The following is a 22,992-nucleotide window of genomic DNA, read 5'->3' on the forward strand; positions in this document are numbered from 1 at the left end:
AATATTCATATTCAGACTCAAGCAAAATAGTCTATAGTGTATATACAAAGATATAAAAATGCCTAATAAATCCTATGTCTGGTTAATGGACTTTTAATTTTTATAGGTATAATATTTCCCTTTTTTGGTAATGTCAATTAACCCCTTCTGATAATACAGGCTGCAGATGTATGTTCCAGTCAGTCATCACATACAGAAATGAACTAAAATTACTTAATCTTTTAGAAACAAAATCAAGGATTCACAAACTATGGCATTTTATTTCAGAGCCTTTGCTTACATTTGTACAATATATTACATAATTCTTCATTGTTTGCAGATCCTAATATATACTTTATAGCTTTTATTCTATAAGCTTTTTCTTCAACGTTTTGCTGTCAACAAATCTTTACAGTCCTGTACAAATTTGAGTAACTTGAAACCATTTTCAACAAAATTAGTTACTGTAAGCACACACTACAAGACTGAAAATGCTTTTCTTAGAAAAGTTGAATGTAAAGGATTCTGACACGTTAGCATCTACAACAAAACGCTTCGAAATTCTCACATGTCGTATTGCCAGAAAACAAATAAAACATGCCAGCCCCATCCAAAAAAAGTACACAGAACTACAATTAAAACGGTAAAACAGTCTGTACAGTAAAGTACTGTGTATTAACAGTGCCAGGTATTAAATAGCTTGAATGAACACATCCGCAATATACAAATGTATTACAAAGGTGTAGAATTAAATACAAGTGCCAAACAGAACAGAGATTGGAATCATACAACATAAAGTCAATACAAGTGAAAACAATTTTGCGTTCATTTTGGATTTTATACAAGGCATTTAATTTTATAGGCCTACCAACCCGATTAGCTATTTATACTTAAAATAACAACCATCCTTTTGAGACAGTTCATATCAACAACCTTGAACCATACTAATACAGTTTACTTGTTCCTGAAGTCCTCTTGTTGTAGCTCATAATAAAATAAGCAATACAAATGAATTATCTGTATTTAAGGAAAAAGAAACATTTACAAGAAAACACAAAAATATAACTGTTATAATTCATTATGAATAAATATACACTTTGAACTGGCTAAGTACAATCTTTATACATTGTTTAAGATTTAATACAGTTTATTAGCCATTTTCTTTTTTCACACAATGTATTATATCAAAATTAAAAAAAAATACTGATTTATAGAAAAATGGCAAAGTACAGTAGTTCCATTCCAATTTGAAGGGGCATGAAAAGCCACTGCAAGACCTTTTAGCCTAATTCAAACCTGTAAACATGTTCAGTCTTTTGTAAAGAGAATCTTTAATATTTGGTTACCAGGATTGATGTCTAATATCCTGTTAACTGCAGGTTTTGAATTTATTACATGTGCTTGACTTATACAATTAAAGCCACCCTAAGGTGACTTGCTTTAAAAAACAATTAGCTCGTACAAATGAAAATAGGTTCATATTTTTTCATAAATAAATGGAAAAATATCAAATGTTCCAGCTTTAACAAAATACAAGGGAATACATATACAGTAAGTTATCTTAACATGTTCTGGCCCACCGAATAACTATGCTTACTGTATTGTCTCTACAGGCAGTGAAAAGCCTCCATTTGCCACAGTGGAAGGCCTTCAAGTTACCAGACACACAATTCCCAGACAAGTTGGAAACAATTATTGCTTGAGGAAAAGCAGTTCATTGTACTTTTTCTTCATAAAAAAAGTGCACTTAAGTGCCAAGTCAGCTTGTCAAGAAACAAGTTTTAAATATAAAATAGTGCTTGTCTGATTTTTTTTTTTTTTTTTTGTGCCACTGTGCAGTATAAAAAAAGACGTGGCCCTCAACAGCCATTAAGTGCAAAGTGCTTTAGCAAGTCCTGCTGTCACCTGCACTCAACTGACATTCCATTTTGTGATGCGCTGGACATTGACGGTTCAGCTAAAGTTAACATAACAGCAGCTGTTATGGAACTGGATGAAGGGGAAGAAGAGGATGAGGATGTAGCAGCACCTGAGGAAAGGGAAGACCAAACCAAAGGCTTAATAAATGTATATACAACAATAGAAAGAAAGAAAACACCAGTCCTCTCAACTAAAATTCTGTTGTATTCTCTAAAATCAGCTGGCTGACAACAAGAGCAGTCCATATGTCACAATATCATCATGTCAAGAAAGGAAAAACCAATGTATCTCAAGCAGCTAGACCATGCCAAACTACAGAGTTAATGAAAAAGGACAGATCAGGGAATGCTGCTTCTGCATGGATAAATGAGGAAGAAAAAAATCATGCGCTCAGTCTATTAAGACCTGGAAATAAAACTGAGAATCGACTTTCTGTAACAACAGAAACAAATGTCAAAAAGAACTATGAATCCAATAGGAAAATCTGTAATTCACCCAAAAATTGCTTCCCTCAACCTAACTCCTGCATCTTTCCCCTTTTGGGGAGTTTCTAAGGAATTGAAATGGTGATGAGAATGGGAGGCTAATTGATTCTGTATTTTCCTGCACTTCATTTACAAAGCAAATGACACATTTGTTATTTTCCTCAGGGAAATTCTCTCCTTGTTATCCATCAATATTTGAAAAAAAAAAAATGTTTTAAGGAATACATGCACAAGGTAAAAGAAATTCCTTAGGTACAGGAATATAAGGTGGAAAAGCAAATCTCCTCCTCGTGAAAAACCCTTCTAAGTCCTCCAAATTCCCCTTCCACATTGTTACCAGTAGCTTCATAGTCTTTAAAACTCTAGAATAGGGGCTGGCAAATTACTGCCTCCAGGTCAAATGTGGCCCACCTGCTTCTGTTAAGAAAAATTTATTGGAACACAGCCATGCCCATGTATTTACATCTTGCCCATGGGTAGATTTCATACCTACAATGGCAGGGTCAAGTTGTTCTAAAGAGACTACTTGGCCCAAAAAGCCCAAAATATTTATCATCTGCCTCTACAGAAAATGTTTCCAACCCCTATTATGGAGAAATGTTATCTCCAGAAGCTAGAGATATAATATGCAAATTTAACATGCGTAGCTACAACTCTACTTTAAAAACACAAATGGAAGCATCATAGTATAGTGTTTGATTCTTGATTTTTTTTAACACTTAACCAACTTAGGAGACTGTTGCATATCTGTACATATATAAATCTACCTCTTTTTCTTTTTTTTTAAAGATTTTATTTATTTGAGAGAGAAAGAACGATCGGTGGGGAGGGGCGGGGGGCAGGGAGAGAGGGAGAGAGAGAGAGAGAGAGAAGCAGACCCCCTGCTGACCAGGAATCCCAATGCAGGGCTCAATCCCAGGACCCAGAGATCATGACCTGAGCCAAAGGCAGGCACTTAACTGACTGAGCCACCCAAGCGCTCCCCTCTTTTTCTTTTCAAAGTTGAATAGAATTCCATTTTATTTATGAATTGTAACTTATTTAATCCCTACTCTCTTCCTGTTACCAACAATGTAATGACTATTTTGAGCTTTTTTAAATTTTAAGATATTATTTATTTGGTAGAGAGAGAGAGCGAGCGAGCACAAGTAGGCAGAGTGGCAGGCAGAGGGAGAGGAGAAGCAGGCCCCTCAATGAGCAGAGAGCCTGTTGTGCGGCTTGATCCCAGGACCCTAGGATCATGATCTGAGCCAAAGGCAGATGCTTAACTGAAAGAGCCACCCAGGCACCCCAATTTTGAGCATTTTAAATAAAATTTTAAACGTCTACTTTTTCTTCAATGTAATGTATCACAATTTAAATAATTTCTATCTATTATTATAAATATTACCACAACAAACTTCTTTATGGTTACTATTTTTCCTTGAGACCTATTCTTAGAACTGGAATTAGCTAGTTCTCCAAATACATAGTCAAACTGTTTTCCAAAATAATTGTGCCAATGCTTCCAGCAATGTATATGAATTTCACTACATTTTCCTAGCACTGGTTTCAGTTATACTTTTTTTTTTTTTTTTTTGGCTAGGAATAGTATTATATTTGGCTTGCTTTTCTTTGACAACTAGGATAGTCATTTTCCTACTTATAAATTTTTATTTATTTGAGATAGAGTGAAAGAGAGAGCATGGCGGGGGGAGGCGGCGTAGGGAGAGGGAGAAGCAGGCTCTCCACTGAGCAGGGAGCCCGATGTGGGGTTAGATCCCAGGACCTTGGGATCATGACTTGAGCTGAAGGCAGATGCTTAACCAACTGAGCCACCCAGATGCCCCTCCCTACTGATATTTTAATAGTATTTAGGAACTAACTTTTAATGCTAACTCCCCAGAGAAAGCATCCATTTATCAGAATTACTTGCTATAGAGAATCTGTGGTGACCACATATACAAAACACTGTTTTAAAGGAGCAGTTTCTGGATAGACATCTTATTACATAAAAAACACTCTAAAAAGGCTTGGATGACTTAAGAATAAGGAGCTCTAGCATAAGCATTTAAGTAGTATGCTTATTATAATTGATTTTTAACTATTTTTAGATGGTTACATATCAAATAGAACCCTGATCCCCTTCTTTTGACAGAATGTTTCTGTATATACTTTCTATATATTAACATTTAATTTCTTTTCAAATGACTCCATAACCCGGACTTCTAGCCAGCCCACAAATTAAAAAGCCTAGATAAAGGTGGAGAGAGTTATAGGACTTATCACAACAGCAAAAGAGGGAAGGAAGAACATTCTTCTGAAGAAAAAGAAAATGAAAATCAAAGTGTGTCAGAGAATGAGAGCATGGAAAAAGAGGAGGGCTGGGGAGGCAAAATCATAAGCTTGCAATGACACTGCCCCCTCCCCCCACCCCTAATGTCCCCTTTCTGCACTTGCTACAAAACTCAAGACATGAGATTTTCCTAGGGTTCCCTTTCTCCTAGGGTCACCACCTCTACCTCCTCACCTTCCCATCCCCTCCTCCGCTTAATCCAGCTCCACAGCTCACAGTAAATGCTCTTGAAAAGGTCACCGGTGATTCCAACATTGACCAGTTGCTGGCCTTTCAGCAGCATTTGACAAGATGACAACTCTCCTCTTCCTCAACTCTTGGCCAGCTTCTCCTGGTTTTCTTCATTCAAGGCTATTCCTCAAGTCTTCCTAGTTCGGTCTTCTCCCTCTCAGCCCTACTTGTGAAAGTGGGCTGGACCCCGCTTTCCTTCTTTGGTACACACATTTCTTTTCGAGGTGATTTCCTCAAGTACTGGGGGCTTAACAAACCATTTGCAATCACTATTATACTGTAGCTATGCATGACTTAAAAATGATCTCTCTAGCCCTGCCTTCTCCCCGGAGCTACATACTTACGTATCCCACCATCTATCTGACATCTCCACTTGGATGCCCAATAAGCATTTCAAAAAGTAACATGGCAAAGGGGCGCGTGGGTGGCTCAGTCAGTTAAGCGTCTGACTTCGGCTCAGCCTATGATCTCAGGGTCCTGGGATCTGAGCCCTTTGTTGATCTCTGTGCTCAGCAGGGAGTCTGCTTGTCCTTCTCCCTCTGCCATTCCCCCCGCTCCTGCTCCCTCTCTCTCAAATAAATAAAATCTTAAAAAAAAAAAAAAAAAAGCAGCATGGTGAAAACAAAATAACTGATCCTTTCTGTGTTCCCCAACCCACGATGTCATCTTTTCTAGGTCTTCCTCATTTCCAACGTCAGCACCAAGTAGCCATGTGTTCCAGCTGAAACATCTTACTCCCTCTCTCCTTCTCCCATACTGAATCCATCAGCAAGCACTGTCAACCCAGCACTGACTGCTCTCCATCTCTCCTGCAAGCACCCAGTCTAGGGCACTGTCACTCGCCCCCTGAAGCCACCAAGATGGGCTCCCTAACTGACGCTGCTTCCCTTCACCACTACCCCTCTAGAGTCTGCTTTCTACATTGCAGACAGTGATTTTTTAAAACTACAGACCTGTCATTTCCCTGTTTATAACTTTCAAATAGCTGCCCATCTCACTTAGAAAAAAATCTAAACCCTTCATCCTTGCCTACAAGGCCTCACATGATTTGGGTTCTGCCTACCTAACTTATATTTCTATCACTTTCACCACAGTGGTTTTCTTTTTGCTCCTGAAAGGTACCAAGGGTATCCCCACCTTAGAGCAGCTGTTCTCAATCTGGGTCGATTTTGCCCCCTAGAGGATATTTGAAAAAACATCTGGAGACATTTTTGGTTGTCATGACTGTGGGGGGCTACTGGCATCCAGTGGGTGGAGGCCAGGGATGCTAGTAACCCATCCTACAGTGCACGCCCACAGCAAAGAATTATCCGGCCCAAAATGTCATCAGTAGTTTCAAGTTTAAGAAAGTCTATCTTAGGGAATCCTCGCTGTTCTCTCTGCTCAGGACTCTCTTATGGACTGAACTGTGTCTCCTCAAATTTCTATGTTGAAGCCCTAACTTCCAATGTGACAGTGTTTGGAGATAAGCAATACACTTCCTGTTGTTTAAGACCCCAGTCTGTGGTACTTTGTTATGGCGGCCCTGGCAGACTAAGAGAACTCTTTTCCCTCAGATTTAATTTCTCTCACTTCCTCTGGTCATTCAGGTCTCTATGAAAATGTCTTGACCATTTGTAATCTAACGCAACCTATCCAATCCCTGCCTTAACATTATTCTCTTCACAGTGCTGCTCCTAATCTGAAATCTCATTTGGTTTTTTTTTTTTAAGGCAGACTGTAAACTCCACGAAAGTGAACATTGTGATTTGAGATAATTTTTCTTTAGATAACGTTTCCCATTTTATAGATGAGGAAAATATGGCAGAGCAATTAAAGAACTTGCCCAAAGATACACATAAACTCACATGAGTCTAACTGCAGGCACAAAGTGCTTAAGTAAGATTAACACTTACTTTCTCTCTCTTTCTTCTTTAAACGCTTTCTCCTCCGATCAATGGAAGCTACTTCAGATTTTAATGACAGATAATGTTTTCTGATTTCTTGAAGTTTTTCTTGAAGAATTGTGATACGTTCAGCACTTGTCATATTTTCCAGGTCCGCTGTGAATTTAAAACTTTCATCAATATTTATTTTTGAACAAAACTGTAGTACATAAAAGAAAGCATACAGTATGGTTGCAGAAAAAGGTCAAGACAAATAAACTAAAAATAAGGCTTGTGGGTATTTGTTTCCCTGAGATGTTTTTTTTCCTAGCCTAAAACAAAGAGCTATGCCTATATAGGGGCACCTGGCTGGTTCAGTCGGTTGAGCAAGTGTCTCTTGATCTCGGGATCAAGTGGGTTTCAAGCCCCACCCTGGGTGTAGAGATGAAAGAGAAGGAAAAGAGAAGGAAAAGAAGGAAAAGAGAAGGAAAGGAAAGGAAAGGAAAGGAGGAAGGAAGGAAGAAAGGAAGAAAGAAAGAAAAAGAAAAAAAAGAGAAAAAGAGAAGAGAAGAGAAGAGAAAAGAATAGAAAAAGAGAAGAAAAGAAAAGAAAAGAAAAGAAAAGAAAAGAAAAGAAAAGAAAAGAAAAGCTATGTCTATATATGCCTGGTACATAATACATGTATGGTATCTGTTAAATGAATGTGTGTGTAGAATTAAAAACCTTAGAACCTAAACCCATATGATAAAAATTCCACATTCAAATACAGTATCACCACAATATTATCACTAAAAAGCATCCTTAGAAATAAGACTAGTAAGACATCAAACTGTTAAAATCGTAATACAGTTTTAAATGTCTGGACTGAGGATAAATTTTTCTCTTTTGGCCTCTTTTTGTTCTCTTTTTAGATTTTTATGAGTATGTTTAATTTTCATTTTTATGTATAACTTTTAAATTGTAGGAAAATTTTTAAAAGCTCTAAAAAGCAGTTTTCAATTTCCTAGGAATATCTTCGTATGTGAGAAACTCTGGGGTAATCTTTTTCAAAAAGTTTTTATTATGGAGATTTCTCATATAAACAAAAGTACACAGAATAATAATGCAGTCTCACATACCATCATCTAGCTCCAGTGATCAGCAATTCATGGCAAATCTTGTGTCATTTACACCCCATCGACTCCCACCCCCAAGAGCAGATTATTTTAAAGCAAACTTCTAACATCCTATCATAAATATCTAGACAATGTTGATATTTGCCTGAATTGCCTTAAAATTTTTCTTTTAGGTACTTGTTCATTCAAATCAAGATCCAAATAAGCTCTCTACACTGCAATTGGTTACTATGTGTCAAGTCTGGTTACAGCCTCTTTTTCAGGGTTATTAGCCTCAAGAGTTACCAGGCTGAAGTTTCTTCCTCTTAACTATCAGTTTACGAAATGTCACTTACACATCTGAAAACTCCATTTGTAAACTTTGGGTAATCGATTGCTGGGTTCCTTGAGATCAGGATCCTTATCTCCATTCTTTCCACATTTTCCTGGGGACTGTGTCCTTGCAGGAGATTTGGTACTGTGAGACTTCATTCCAGTGGAAACTGATTTGACTGGCTGAGTCTTAGTTACACTTTCCCCAGCAGAAAGTTCTTCACTATCACTACTGTTTGCTGAAAGAAAAAGAAACAGAAAAGCATTAATAAACAGAAAAGTAACAAAAAATTTGTCACCGATTTTAGCAAACAATTTAAAATTAACCACATGAATTTATTACTAAAATAAATACCTTGCTTTATACTTATAGACCCTGCCTAGAGACCTGGAAAATCATCATGTACAAATACAGAAGCATCTCAGTTAAGGAAAACAAAACCATAACCAAAAAATTCTTCTTACCTGAATTGCCAATAATATTTTTTTAAAAAAACATTCAAACTAATCTTCCATTATACCTGATAGACTGTCAAATGTATCATAATTACATATTTGAATGGCTTTTTATTCTATTATGTTATTATATATGCAGCATTTTTTTTAATGACTCATTATAGGAACTTAATTTTAATATTTTAGGTTGGATACAGATCATGTTCATGTAACACTTTTCCTACTCCTCTGGCCATAAGCAAACAATAATAGATAATCATGAAATTCAATAAAAAATTCTTTGGGTTCCCAAGCTCTAAACTTTAATGTGTACAATGATTTTCTCCTTAAGTAACTCCTGCATCATAGCTTGTTGACTAAAATAAACCATCAGTTCAACTCTGGTAAATATATTTGGTATGAAGTTTCACAAATCTATGTAAGAACTATGTTACATCTGCCTCTGCTGAGTAAAGCCTCAGTCTTCAATAGAAAGGCTTAACTTTGCCAGTTTACCATGTGAATAGGTGATGGAATTGATATTTCCATGAATTACCGCTTTCTGGATACAAAGTATTATCTTAGATTCCATGAGCTGGTTCCACTTTACTAAATTATTCTCAGAGAACGGTTTCCTCATTCTGATTTACCAAGCCTTTAGCCCAATCATTAAAATGGGAAAATTCAATTAACTACAACTGCTACAGAACAGTTACAGAATACAATCAAATATAACTGCTGTACCTCGAAATTATAGGAATACATTAACTGACTTGTTGAAGATGAGCCCTCTTAGGAAATGTCATTTAAATGGTAAAGTCTTGAAGACAAAAGTATCACTGTGTAGTAACACTTTAAATATCCTGTCGGTTATTCCAAGTAATTGATGATCAATTTGGCATGTATTTATTGATTCTTTACTTAACAACAGCTACCCCCCAAAAAAGCACAGTTAGGCTCTCAAAGCCTGAAAAGTATTTAGACAGCAAAGGTATACAGCAACTCCTCCCACTGTAGTGTTTGAAGAATGAAGAAACTCTACTACTTCTTTACACACATCTTAAACGAATCCCCTCCCAATCCCACCACTGCTGCTCTGGAACCCCTGGCAACTCCTAGCTAAGCCACCCAAGGCTTGGCCCCACTCTGATGCAGTGGTCTGCCTCAGCCTGGCTTTCATGGCCTTGCTGAGCACAGCCGCCCGGGGCCCCGAGGGACGCCATATTCACCGCCTGGAAGTCATATGGGCTCAGCAGAACCTCGGGGAGCTGGCCGCATAACCCTTTTCTGCACTGAAGTGCAGCCAAGCCGGCCGATAGCAAAGGTCAGGCAGTGGAGGTGGCAGGAGTCTCCTGGAAGAGCAGCAGGAGGTCAGTGTGGGGCACCTGAAAAAAAATTCTTTACATATTTTCTGCTTCTCACTTCGTCTACAAAAGAGAGATAAAATGTGCAGCTCTCAGGAGAAATACAGTATATAAATTCCTGTTGGTCAACAAACAGAGCCATTACTAAAGTTAAATCTTTACTATTGTATATAGATGCTCTTGGAACACATAGTTTAGGGTACCAAGAGAAAAGTAATAGACTGGAGTTGTTGGAATTACAGCTCAAAAGCTATCTTGATTATTCTCTTCCAGTCTGATTTTGCCTTGAAGAGTTACAAAGCAATCAATTTCATTGTAATAAAAATAATATATAATTGAAGCATTTTCAATTATATATGGCACATATAATGGCAAGTGAAAAGAACTGTGGGACGTAAAACTAACAAAGACGTTGAGCTTATATTATATTGGCTATTATTTCAAAAAGGATTACCTGATCATTCATCAGCAATCAATACCACTGCTGAATATCAACACCAAACTGCTTAATCCTAGAATTTACCTAGGATCAGAAGACTTCTGTGTGACTTTTTGGAGGACAGAGACAAAATCAAAATATTTATCCCAAATCCTGAATACCCTTTTCTTAATGGGGGGGGAAAAACATATCTGCCATTATTTTTATATTTAAATAATGAGAGGTTTCACACTTACTGCCTTTTCCCTTTTTTTTGCTGTTTACCACTGTTGCTTTATGGCTTCGTTTCTGCTTTTTTGATGAACTTCCTCCTCCCTGAGATTCTTTCCCTCTTTTCTGACCTGTACAGGCTACGATGGGAAAGAAATTATTAAGTAACACAAAATAAAATCAAGCTTTCCTAGGTATAAAATAATTCCACATTTTAGAAGCATAGAACAATTCTGAAACTATGCATGTTCATTATGAGGTTTATAAATTATCATAGAAATTACTGTAATTTCTGGAATAAATTATCATCAATGAACTGAATTACTGTACATAATAAAAGTTAAGAGTTTTAAAAAAGCAAATTAAGTATGCACATCCTTCTTAGAAAAAATCAGATATAAACTAAAAATAGTTCTCAATTTAGTACTGGGAGTTTACGAGTCTAGTAAATCAAACACTGGTAAATGCTGAAAATAAAAACTGAAATTTGTTAAAATTCAATAAAACCAAAATAAATATTAAGATTTAATTACAGGTAAAAATATTGATATATCTTATAATGATATTAATATAATTTTTAAATATCATCATATTAACGGGATAAATTTTAGTAGTAATTCACACTTAGTTATTTTACCAATTTATTTATTTCATCAATAACTTCACTGCCAGAGCACTGGTTAACACATATACCATTTACAAATCCGGCACAGTAATTCTAAGGAACGTTTCATCTTCTTGGTAGGAAATCATCCTGAAACATCATAAATGTCTCCCTTTTCTTCAAAGACTAGCCCACGTCCTACATCTTCACTAAGACTTTCCCTGATGCCCAGGTTTCATGGCTTGACCACTACTCTGAATGGTAGTTTCAGTACATTTTTCTATACTATTAACTTGGTCCTCAGCATCTGCTGTGTTTCTGTGTATTTCTAGTTATATGTGTTGTCTACCAGACTTCTTCAGAGATTAAGAAAGTCCCATCTCTACTCAATACAATGTTGGATACTATAATGACAGGATATAAATATGATAAAAAAAATTATGCCATGTTTGCTACAAGAAATATTTCTTAGTCCTGTTACCAATGGTAAAATCAGTCTTGAGCATACATGACATGGCTTCCTTGGTCAAAAATGGAACAGGCTATTAACTATTTTGTTTGCAACTTCCTAGATAGTTTTTTAATTACACCCTACTGATAACTCTTCCTAATGCTATTTTAATATAACAATTTAAGTGAAACATAAAGAAGGTGATTAAGATAATGACTATATTGAAGCACAGAGTCTTAAAAATAATTGCCAGGCTTCTCCCTAAAAGAGTATTAATTCTGAAGCTTTCAGCTGCAAGAAATAAAAAGCTTAATGTAAGCTAATTAGAGGGAAATCCTAAACTTAAATTGTAAAATTTACATTTTTACTTTTAATAATGTGAATTCTCTGGTATGGGTAGACAAATTTCTTAAAACAAGGCCATATGAAATAAGTGCTTAAGAATTTATTTCTAAAGAGAGATCAATTCTAAAAACTATTCTATGCTTTGATTTGATAAAGCAGATGGTCTCTGTTACCCCAAATTTGGGAGTATTTCTCAAGTTGAATGCTTCTTAACCTGGGCAAGATTAAGATTCCAAAGGGCAGTGCTAACTTAGTCTATCAGAAGACAAGCTCTTGTATCTCTTCTTCATGGCACGCATATTGTAGCTGTATGAATGTGGAAACACAGTGAAGATTCCAACTGACTTGCAACTATATTTTTTACTTAATATTTGTTTTTTAAAAAGAAATGTTTTAAGTCAAGATTTGTGTGACAATGTTACATCAATTATATCTCAGTAAAGCTGAAAAAAGAAAAAATATTTGTGAGAAAACTTGGAATTAATTCATTTGATCTCTATCACATCTCCTTAAGCTCAGTTAAAAACATAAGGCTAGCATAATAAAAACTGTATGTTATATAAAATACATATCCTATCTTTACAATGGAAAAGTATATTTCAAAGCCAAGTGTCAGCGTATATTATATTCATTTGAGGACACCTGAATGAAGTGGTTTATAAGAAAAATGATGACAGAAGTATAGCTATGGCAAAACCAAAAGGCACTAATACTTTTGGGAAGTACTAATTTGAATTTCCACTTTTAACAACTGCACGGAAAATCAAAAAAGTATTACTGTAGGTTATGAACATAAACATTGGTCCTTCAATTTGGAAGCTATGCATCTAAGAAAGCATCAAATTCCTTTACAAACTCACACAAGTTAGTCAGGCTTGAAAATCAGTTTGACACGGTTGTCTGAGGAAAGCAGTGCCTGGACAGTTGGTTGCTCCAAACCCCTACATACAGTATTTGGTTAAGGGTGGAGGGGTCTGTCAATAAATCAAAATGTTTGTGAGAAACTGCACATTACAATTGCAAAAACAACGTTACAGAAATATATTTAAGCTGCTCATGCCACTTAGTCAACCAGTGCATAAGGAATTTTCCAAAAGGTTTGGATCTGGGCGTGGGTGCATTTCTAGCATGTGTTCTGGTCCACTATGCAATGTAATAGACAGCTCAAGCAAAGGACATTAAACCCTCAAGCTTTTAAATTCACTCACCATTCATTATTCACATTACCCTTCAAATTTCCATTTTTACCACGTTTACACAAGGACTTAACTTAAAGACCTCTCGTCCTAACAGGAGTGTGTGAAGCCCTTGGAAATGTAAGGAGGGAAGCCCTAGGACGCGGCGCCGCGCACGGCTCGCTCACCTTTGTCCGCGTGCTCTGGCTCTGGCTGATTACTACTGCTGGAGCTCACGCTTGCGTCAAAGCCCGCCGGGGAGCTGTTCCCTTCCGACTGGAGGTCTTGGAGCTCCCCTGCGACGCTATCCACCTCGATTGTGCTATCCGTTTCGCTCTTGATACTTCGAACCTCCTCTTGGTTTGGAGCCAGCGGTTCTGACACGGTCACAGAAGGCTGCTGCCGAGCCGCTTCCGTTACAGTGACCGAGGAAGGCGATTCCGGGGTGGTAGGAGGGGTATTGAGCACTGAATTGCTGCCGCTACTAGGAAATTCTGCTTTTTTGTCACTGACCTCCACTGGCTTTTCCTCAGCAGGCTTACTATCAGCACTGGCTGGAGGCGGCGTTTCGAGCTCGGCACCGGGCGAGCAGCTCTCCTCCTCGGCCACGGTCTGCAGCGACCCCTCCGCCGGCCCCTCTTCGGGGGCAGGATGGGGCGGGGAAGCCGCCGCCTCTGTGTCGGAGTCTGAGAAAAGCTCCTTCAGTGTTTTTTTAGGCCACTGTCCCTGAATGCTTGACCAGACGTCTTTTCGATCTTTAGCTCTGCTGTTCTGAAGTCTTTCGTCAGAGTTATTTAAAAGTTTTATCCTTTTTTCTGCCACCTCTGAAAATCCTGAATAGAAACCAGTTGTCCGTAGAGATTTTCTTTTTTCCTCCAAACCGTTATATTTCTTAGTTGGCGTCATCTTTGTTTTTGATTTTTCTTCTTCCTCTTCATCTGAAGAGCTGTTGCTACTGTTTTCTATGCAAAGTGATTCTTTGTTCTTGACTTTATCTTCCTTTTTGCCAGGTGATCCAGTTTTTAAACACTCCTCTGTATTGCAATACCTTCTTTTACCACGTTTTACTTGTGGCTTTGAAGACTTCTCTGTGGTGTCCTTCTTAACATCCTTTCTCTTTTTTGTGATTTCATCTTCTTCTTCATAATCAGAATCTTCAGATAATCCTTCCGTATCTTTTCTTAAACTTTCTGGAGATTTTGACACTGGTTTGGATATTACCAAATCTGCATGGACTTTGTTTTCTTCTAGCAAAGATGAACTGTTCTGTTCCTCTTTTGCAAGAAGATCATTTCTGGTGTGGGTCAAATGATCAACCTTAGAGTCTTCTTTGCCATTGTTATCTGTGTCTTGAGCACCTGTTTCATCCTCCTGCTCACTGTCTTCAGCAGAACTTTCAGACGCTAGAAAATAAGAAGAAAAACTGATGAGTTGATAATGACACTAGCAAGATCTTCCCTTTGCAAGGCACTTTACATATTAGGCCCCGTGTTTATAGCCCTCTGGGTTGCTAGGTTTTATCCTCATTTTGCATGTGAAAAAAATGGAGCTTTGGAGAGGGAAGATACTCAAACAAAGATGGTAATGTTTTATATTGGGACGGCGGCTGTAGTAACACTACTATATAATTTTGCCAAAACACATCAAATTGTAAGCATAAAAGTTGTGAATTTTGTTTTTTGTAAATCATACCTCAATAAAGCTGATTACGAAAAAGAAACTTCTCAAATTTATGAGTAGAATATAATAGTGCAGTCAGGACACAGTCCCAAGTCCAGGTAATTCTAACTTCAAAGTTTGTATTCTTATGAAATTGTAGGCTTCATTTTCAGTGTAGCAATGATTACTCAAAGATTTGTGAATAATGGATTTCCACGATGTTTTAAAGAATCGACACAATTAACTAATACCTTATATAAAAATATTTACAGAATTTATTTCTTAAGTTCATTGTAGTAAATGAATTCAATTAAGTAAGAAATAATTGCCAGGGGAACTGGGTGACTCAGTCGGTTGAGTGTTTGACTCTTGGTTTCAGTTCAAGTCATGATCTCACGGGTCCTTGGATGGAGCCTGTGTTGTTGGGCTCTGCACTCAGCAGGGAGTCTGCTAGAGACTCTCCCTTTTCCTCTGCCCCTCCCCACCACTTGCATGTGCTCTCTCAAAATAAATAAATAAATCTTTAAAAATAATAATTGCCTTTGCTATGATTTTAATATAATATTTACTGAGAAAATGCTACATGCCAGATGCTTTGATATGCTTTGTATAGATGGTCTGATTCAGTTTCACAATAACCCTATTAGGGGCATGTTATTATTAACCCCATTTTATACTTTAGGAAACTGGGATTTAGAGAGGTTAGACTACCCCAAAGAGCTAGTAAAAGTCGAGATGAAATCGAAATCTAAGTCATTTGACTCCTGAATTTAGAATCGTAATTACAAAACTATGCATGTTCTTTACCTAAGTTTCCTAAAAGTAAAAAACTGACACAATTACAACAGTTAAAAACGTTTAAACTTTTCTGTATAACAGAATTTTCTTAAACTGATAATCAAAGCAATGCGTATATGACAACAAACAAATGGAGACTCACAACAGAAAACCAATAGCTCTTTTTCTTTTTCCCTCAGCCTGCAAAGTCTCAATACTATTTCTTCGGAGAGTGTATTATTAAGAGACGATAACAGTAACTATTTGTTCACTTAGGAAGAAGCTTAGCCTGCAATGAGCAATGAGGATGCTTTCTTATTAATACTCCCATCTCCTGCTCTATTTAGATTCTATATAAAGTTATCTTTAGTTAATTAAATATACTATTTGTAACGTACATAAACGTGGTTCACTGCAGAAGTAAGTAGCACGCTTGATGAACTTCCTTTCTCATAGAGCCGTTTATTTTTCCAAGTTTCCAAAAGTCCTTCTTTTCTATGTTATGTCTTCCTTTTGTAAGTCTTTCACATTTTTTTTTTTTTAAGATTTCATTTATTTATTTGAGATAGACAGAGAGCATAAGCGGGGGGCAGAAGAAGAGGGAGAGGGAGAGTGGGGCGCCTGGGTGGCTCAGCCGTTAAGCGTCTGCCTTCGGCTCAGGTCACGATCCCGAGGTCCTGGGATTGAGCCCTGCATTGGGCTCCCTGCTAGGCGGGAAGCCTGCTTCTCCCTCTCACACTCCCCTTGCTTGTGTTCCCTCTCTCGCTGTCTCTCTGTCAAATAAATAAATAAAATCTTAAACAAAAAAAAAAAAAAAAAAAAAAGAGGGAGAAGGAGAAACAGACTCCCTGCCAAGCAGGGAACCCAACATGGGGCTCGATCCCAGGACCCTGAGTTCATGACCCAAGCTGAAGGCAGACGCTCAACCAACTGAGCCCCCCAGGTACCCCTTTTCACATTTATTTCAACTGCTCCATACAGTCAAGCACTCCATCCAGTTCCCTTATTCACCAAACCTCTCTGTACTACAGGCCAACTTTCTACTCCATCTAGTTGGTTGCTCTCTGGGTCTGCTCTAACAGCCATCATCCTAGGAATTCCCTTCACTTGACAGAGACCCACTGTTAAGTGAATTGCCCATCTTCCCCCTTCTTGGTTTATTCCCATATGTGTTGCAGCACATCATCTAGTACTTTCCTGAAAAGGGTACATAGGAGATATTCTTTGCCTACATGTCTAAATACATCCTAACCCTCAAACTTTATTGTTTTATGGATAGTTTAACCAGGTATACAGTTCCAAGTTGAAAATTATTTCCCTTCAAAATTTTGAGGGTACTTTGTTTGTAAGTGTTAAAAATACTACTTTCCTTTGTCTTCTCATCCTTAGTGGTGGTTTTTTATTCCTGGTGTTTTAAAATTTCACCATAATGCACCAGGGAATGGCTCCTTCACTAATTTATCAGGTGTTTGATGGGCTCATTCAATATAAAGATTCAATGTGCTGGGGCACCTGGGTGGCACAGTTGGTTAAGTGTCTGTCTTCAGCTCAGGCTCAGGTCATGATCCTAGGGATCGAGCCCCACATCTGGCTCACTGCTCATCGGGGAGTCTGCTTCTCCCTTTCTTCCTCTCCCTCACCGCCACCCCAACTCTGCCCACTGGTGCTCTCTCTCACACACACACTCTCTCAAATAAATAAATAAAATCTTAAAAAAAGAAAGATTCATGTCTGTCAGTTCTGAAAATTGTTCTTCTTTCACTTACTGGTAATTTCTCGACCCACCCAAGGATTATTCCAGGATGACCCTAGTAATTAATATGTATGGGGGGGGGAGAAGACAGCACATATACAGCACTCACTAAGGAGAGAAAGAACATGAGAACAGGGGCGCCTGGGTGGCTCAGTCGTTAAGCATCTCCCTTGGCTCAGGACGTGATCCCAGGGTCCTGGGATCGAGCCCCCCATCAGGCTCCTCTGCTGGGAGCCTGCTTCTCTCTCCCCCACTCCCCCTACCTGTGTTCCCTCTCTCTCTGGCTGTCTCTCTCTCTCTGTCAAATAAATAAATAAAATCTTTAAAAACAAAAACATGAGAACAAACTCTATATATAATATAGCACTCGCTAAGAAATGAGGTACAAATAAACAAATCAATAATATAGCTGTGGGACAATTCACAAGAAAACCCTAGCTGAATTTTTTTCTTGTTCAGTTTTTCAAAATCCAATTGCTTTTTATAGTTACACATAACCAGGCATGCTGTTTCCATGGCTTCTTGATTCCTCAGGCTGACCGATTCTAGAAGTAATGCTAGTGTCTCTCACCCCATTAAAAAAAATCAAAGATATAAACATATGAGTATATGCAAACGACAGTGGTGTGTGTGGTTACTTGTTAATTTCTTCCCCTCTAATTTCACTATTCCTAGAATGATACTCCGTACCACTCATCTTCTAACATTCTATCACTGCTTTCTTATACTTTCTGGAAGTTTTCCTCAACTTCAAACTCTGCTTTATTGAATTTTAATTTCAATTTTTATTTCCAAGTTTTTCTTGTTCTTTGTTCCTTTTTCACTTGTATCCTGTTCTTGTTTTACAGATGCTTATGCGTTCTCTGAGATTAAAAATAACCAGAAATAATTAATAGTTTATGTTTGTTACCTTATATCTCTCCTCAAGGGTCATTTCTTCTGTTTGTTTTAGTTTCCATCTTTTATGCTAGAGCTTTCCTTGATTATTCACACTGAAGGATGACCTACTAAAACTTGACTGTGTTGATAGGGTTTATTAACAGATAAGTTTTCCATTTGGTGATTCATCAGCGAACTAGTACTTAGAGGATCTCTAGTACTAAAATGTGGAAGATTATTCTCTAGAGACATTCAATTTCTCCACAGAATTTCAACCATCACCCACTTTGTTCTGTCCCCAGCCCATCTCATGCCAAGGAGATAGACTTTTATCCATCTGTGTTCTAAACTTGTGGGTGGTCTCACATTATTCTCAAAAAAAAAAAAAAAAAAAAAAGATTTTATTTATTTATTTGCTGGGGGCGGGGGGAGGAGTGAGGGGCAGAGGGAAAAACAGACTCCCAGCCGAGCAGGAAGCCCAACATGAGGTTCTGTCCCAGGACCCCAGGATCATGACCTGAGCTGAAGGCAGACTTGCTTAAACCACTGAGCCACCCAGGTGCCCCTCACATTATTTTCTTTATATATACATGTACATATACATACACATTCATAGCAACAATCACTTTTTAACTGGAAATAATCTGAAATGTCTTAAACTTGATCTATGGCCAAATCTAAAATAAAATAAAATTTACCACGGAAAAGGGAAAATAATAAGAAGAGAATATTTGAAATGTCAGAAATATGCCAATGTGATGCTCACTGTTGAATTCTGCACAATAGGAAAAATAATGGAAATAACCTAAGTATCTTTTTTTTTATCGAGAACTAATTTTTTTTTTAAGATTTTATTTATTTGAGTGAGAGAGAGTGAGCATGAGCAGGGGGCGCGATGAGGGACTCGATCCCCAGAACCTGGGATCACGACCTGGGCTGAGGCAGATGTTTAACCAACTGAGCCACCCAGGCATCCTATCAAGAGCTAATTAAATAAATTATGATACAGCTATTCCGTAGTATGGATGTGCTGATACAGAAAGATTTATCAGTTATACTATACCAAGCCCCGACCCAAAAGGTGGCGTTTATAGTGTCAATGATCCCATTTATAAAAATATCATATATGTGTGTACATGTATATATGTGTTCTTTGGGGTTATCTATTTGTTATACTAATATATAATATCGTATATTAATAATTATGTATTACACACACATATCATACATATGGTATATTAACACTATTTCTGAAATAATATAGCAACAAAAATGGGGACAAATAGAATAGCAACAGAATGTGCAAGCCAGAAAGCAGATGAATGAGGGTAAACAGACCCAAGAAAGACAATCCTTTTCTCAAGTCAGCAGTGAATGGGGCTGAGCATAAAACCAGTTTGCCAGAGACTCAGGAATAATTGGCATACCAAGTACCTATGAAAACAAAAACTGGAGGAGGCAGCCTAACATAAGGAGCACCGGGTGAACATTATTTGAAAAGTATTTAGGTGTGCCTGGGTGGCTCAGTCAGTTAAGCCTCTCCCTTTGGCTCAGGTCATGATCCCAGGGTCCTGGGACTGAGCCTCGAGTTGGGCTCCATGCTCAGCAGGGAGTCTACTTCTCCCTCTCCCTCCACCCCCAACCCCCGCTTGTGCACGCGACACTCTGAAATAAATAAACAAAATCTTTAAAAAAAAAAAAAAATGAAAGAAAAAGGCAAGTATTCACATTCCTAGGTCCTCACCGCCACTGCAGTTTGCTAAGTGACTACTCTTCTGGAGATTTATTCTCTGAGGATGGTAAGAAAGGTTCCTGGCCTAGGCAATGCTAAGAACTATTAAAGGCATAGGTACAGCTGTGATGCTGAACTCAGTGGGATCAGTGAACTAAAAATGCTAAGGCACACCTGGGTGGCTCAGTCTGTTAAGTGTCCAGCACTTGATCTTATGTCAGGTCTTGACCTCAGGGTCATTAGTTCAAACCCTGTGTCGAACTCCATGCTGAATGTGCAGACTTCTTTAAAAAAAAAAAAAAAAAAAAAAAAAAGCTAAGAATTTCCCCTCCTCCCTTTCCCATTCCTCAACTGGATCCTAGAGTACGGGAAGCCATTCTCTTACCCTCTAGTCAAGACTAGAAGACTCCTCTCTCTAGAATGCAACTAATCTAAGAAAAAGTCGTAAAGATCTGAGAGTTGTCTCCCCCACAAAATGGCTCACCCAGACAGATTACCCTACAATGAAACTCAAAGTTGACCTGTCCCAACCATGTGCTCAAGTTTCCTATCAGGAGAAGACAGCCAAGGAAAAAGTCCTTCATAAGGAAGAGATCAAAATAAAGCAGGAAAAAGCAACTGGAAGTAAGTGACCATGCAAAAGAAGAACAAACACTTATAATATTCTTTGGAAAGAGTAAAGACAGAAAGATAAGATGTTGTACCCATCTTAAAAGAACAGAATGGTAGGAGACCATGCAGAAAATAAAGAGCTCTTGAAAATTAAAAGCATTACAGCTGTCACTAAGCATTATAGCAATAAATTAATAGTCAATAAAAGGATCAGAAGATAAAGTTGAGAAAATTTTCTAAGAAATCAGAGAAAAGGGGCACCTGGGTGGCTCAGTCAGTTAAGCGTCTGAGACTCTTGATTCAGCTCACGTCATCATCACAGGGTCCTGGTATCAAGCCCCACATCAGGCTCCCCACTCAACTGGGAGTCTACTTGTCTCCCTCTCCCTCTGCCCTTCCCCAACTGTGTGCTAGCATATACTCTCTCTCTCAAATAAATACATCTTTAAAAAAAAAAAAGGAATCAAGGAAGAACATAAAAGAATGAATAATAGCCCCACCCCCCAAAAGATAAACATATTAGAATATACTATAGAAAGTACAATATTGGTATAATGACTAGTCAAGAAAACACACACACACACACACAAACAAGAGAGAACAGTAAAATGCAGAGGAGGAAATAATCAACAAAATAATTCAAGAAAAGAACCTGGAACAGAAAGGCACAAGTTTCTAGAATGAAAAGAGCCTAACAAGAACACAAGACAGTGGATAAAAATACATTCACATAAGGCATAAAAACTGTGAAATTTTAGGACATCAGAAACAAAGATTCAAGATTCCAAAGACAGGGAAAAGAAAATAAAAAATTAAAAAAAAAAAACAAACAAAAAACCCCAAGTAATAAAACAAGTCACACAGAAAGAATGAGTAATTGGAAGAGCTCTGGACTTCACAGAAACAACATTAGAAGAAAAAAAAGACAACTGAACAATGCCAATAAAATACCGAAAAACATTCAACCGAGCTAAACCATACACAGAATAGACTTTCTCAGACATACACAGTCTCTAAAAACTTACCTTCCTTCTCATTCACTTTATTCTTAAAAAGTTACTAGAGAGTATGTTCCACCACAATGAGAGTATGCTCAAGGAGGGTAAAAACGACATGAGATGCCAAAACAAAGGAATCCCAAGGAGTACTCTGAAGAGTGATCCCTAGAATGGGATCTCCCCAAGAAGATACCTGCATACCAGATGCAGAAGGAAACCAGGCTATACTAGCAGTGTTGTTTCCAAAGAAGGTAATACGAATGACTACCTTCACTAAGATGCCTGCTGCCCCCATACAGTCTGAAGGAGTTTAAATAGGTTTAGTTTGTTTTAACAACGTGTTGATGAACTTCCAGCTCTCCCCTCCATGTCTTGCCAAGTGTTACCCCGATCAGCTGAATACATCACTTTACCCAGCAGAAACGTTTGGCTTTGACCAGCACCTGAAAGCTAGAGGTGTATTTGATAAGCCTAGAATCAAAAAATACAGAGCAGCTTACTACTCCCACACTTCTGTTCATCATCCGCTATAACTACATCAGATTTGCTTTTCTTTTTTTTAACATCAGATTTTCTGCTCATGGTGAGCCCCAGTGTTTCCCAGAACTCCCTTATGACCTTGCCCCACTGAATTTCCTTAGAGATGCTTCTGCAAACTCTCAGAGAAGCTGAATATGAAATAAGAATATGGCCCACAGACTCTATTCAGGTACAATTCTCAGGGAGACTTCATCTGAGTGGAAATATCGCCTTTTCTTACACAGCAAGGCTTATGCTTGCTACTCAGTTTTAAAAAAACTAAATGCTCTTTAGAAATATATACTTATGTTTAATATATATACGTGTTTAGTTCTAAAGAAAAGTAAAGAGGGGCGCCTGGGTGGCACAGCGGTTAAGCATCTGCCTTTGGCTCAGGGCGTGATCCAGGCGTTGTGGGATCGAGCCCCACATCAGGCTCTTCCGCTATGAGCCTGCTTCTTCCTCTCCCACTCCCCCTGCTTGTGTTCCCTCTCTCGCTGGCTGTCTCTATCTCTGTCAAATAAATAAATAAAATCTTTAAAAAAAAAATAAAGAAAGAAAGAAAAGTAAAGAAATAATCACACCAAAATCAGGATATTAGGGTACCTGGGTGGCTCAGTGGGGTAAGCGTCTGCCTTAGGCTCAGGGCATGATCCCAGGGTTCTGGGATCGAGCCCCACATCAGGCTCCCCTCTCAGTGGAGAGTCTGCTCCTCCCCCTCCCTCTCCCTCTCCCCCTCCCTGTGCACGCACGCGCGCGCGCTCTCTCTCTCTCACCAACTTGCTCAAATAAATAAAA

The 22,992-nt window shown here is 38.1% G+C and overlaps 1 protein-coding gene across 9 annotated transcripts in view; it reads right to left on the bottom strand.

Annotated features, from left to right (window-relative positions):
• Positions 1 to 240: 240 nt before the first annotated feature.
• The window catches only part of ARID4B (AT-rich interaction domain 4B), a 149,438-nt gene continuing 126,686 nt past the window's right edge, over positions 241 to 22,992 (bottom strand). For 6 of the 9 annotated variants that reach the window (XM_040624350.1, XM_040624349.1, XM_040624348.1 and 3 more), the window contains 5 exons: positions 13,454 to 14,668; positions 10,717 to 10,830; positions 8,266 to 8,481; positions 6,846 to 6,992; positions 241 to 2,008 (listed from right to left, as the gene is read on the bottom strand). In XM_040624350.1, the coding sequence (XP_040480284.1) occupies positions 1,881 to 2,008; positions 6,846 to 6,992; positions 8,266 to 8,481; positions 10,717 to 10,830; positions 13,454 to 14,668 (1,820 nt within the window). In that variant the 3' untranslated portion in view covers positions 241 to 1,880. Of the gene's footprint in view, positions 2,009 to 6,845; positions 6,993 to 8,265; positions 8,482 to 9,906; positions 10,063 to 10,716; positions 10,831 to 12,953; positions 13,065 to 13,453; positions 14,669 to 22,992 lie in introns of those variants that run through there. The other 3 variants (XM_040624353.1, XR_005833235.1, XM_040624355.1) reach the window with 3 other exon arrangements.

Source organism: Ursus maritimus, unplaced genomic scaffold (assembly GCF_017311325.1).
Source record: "Ursus maritimus isolate PB19 unplaced genomic scaffold, ASM1731132v1 scaffold_7, whole genome shotgun sequence".
Taxonomy (NCBI): domain Eukaryota; kingdom Metazoa; phylum Chordata; class Mammalia; order Carnivora; family Ursidae; genus Ursus; species Ursus maritimus.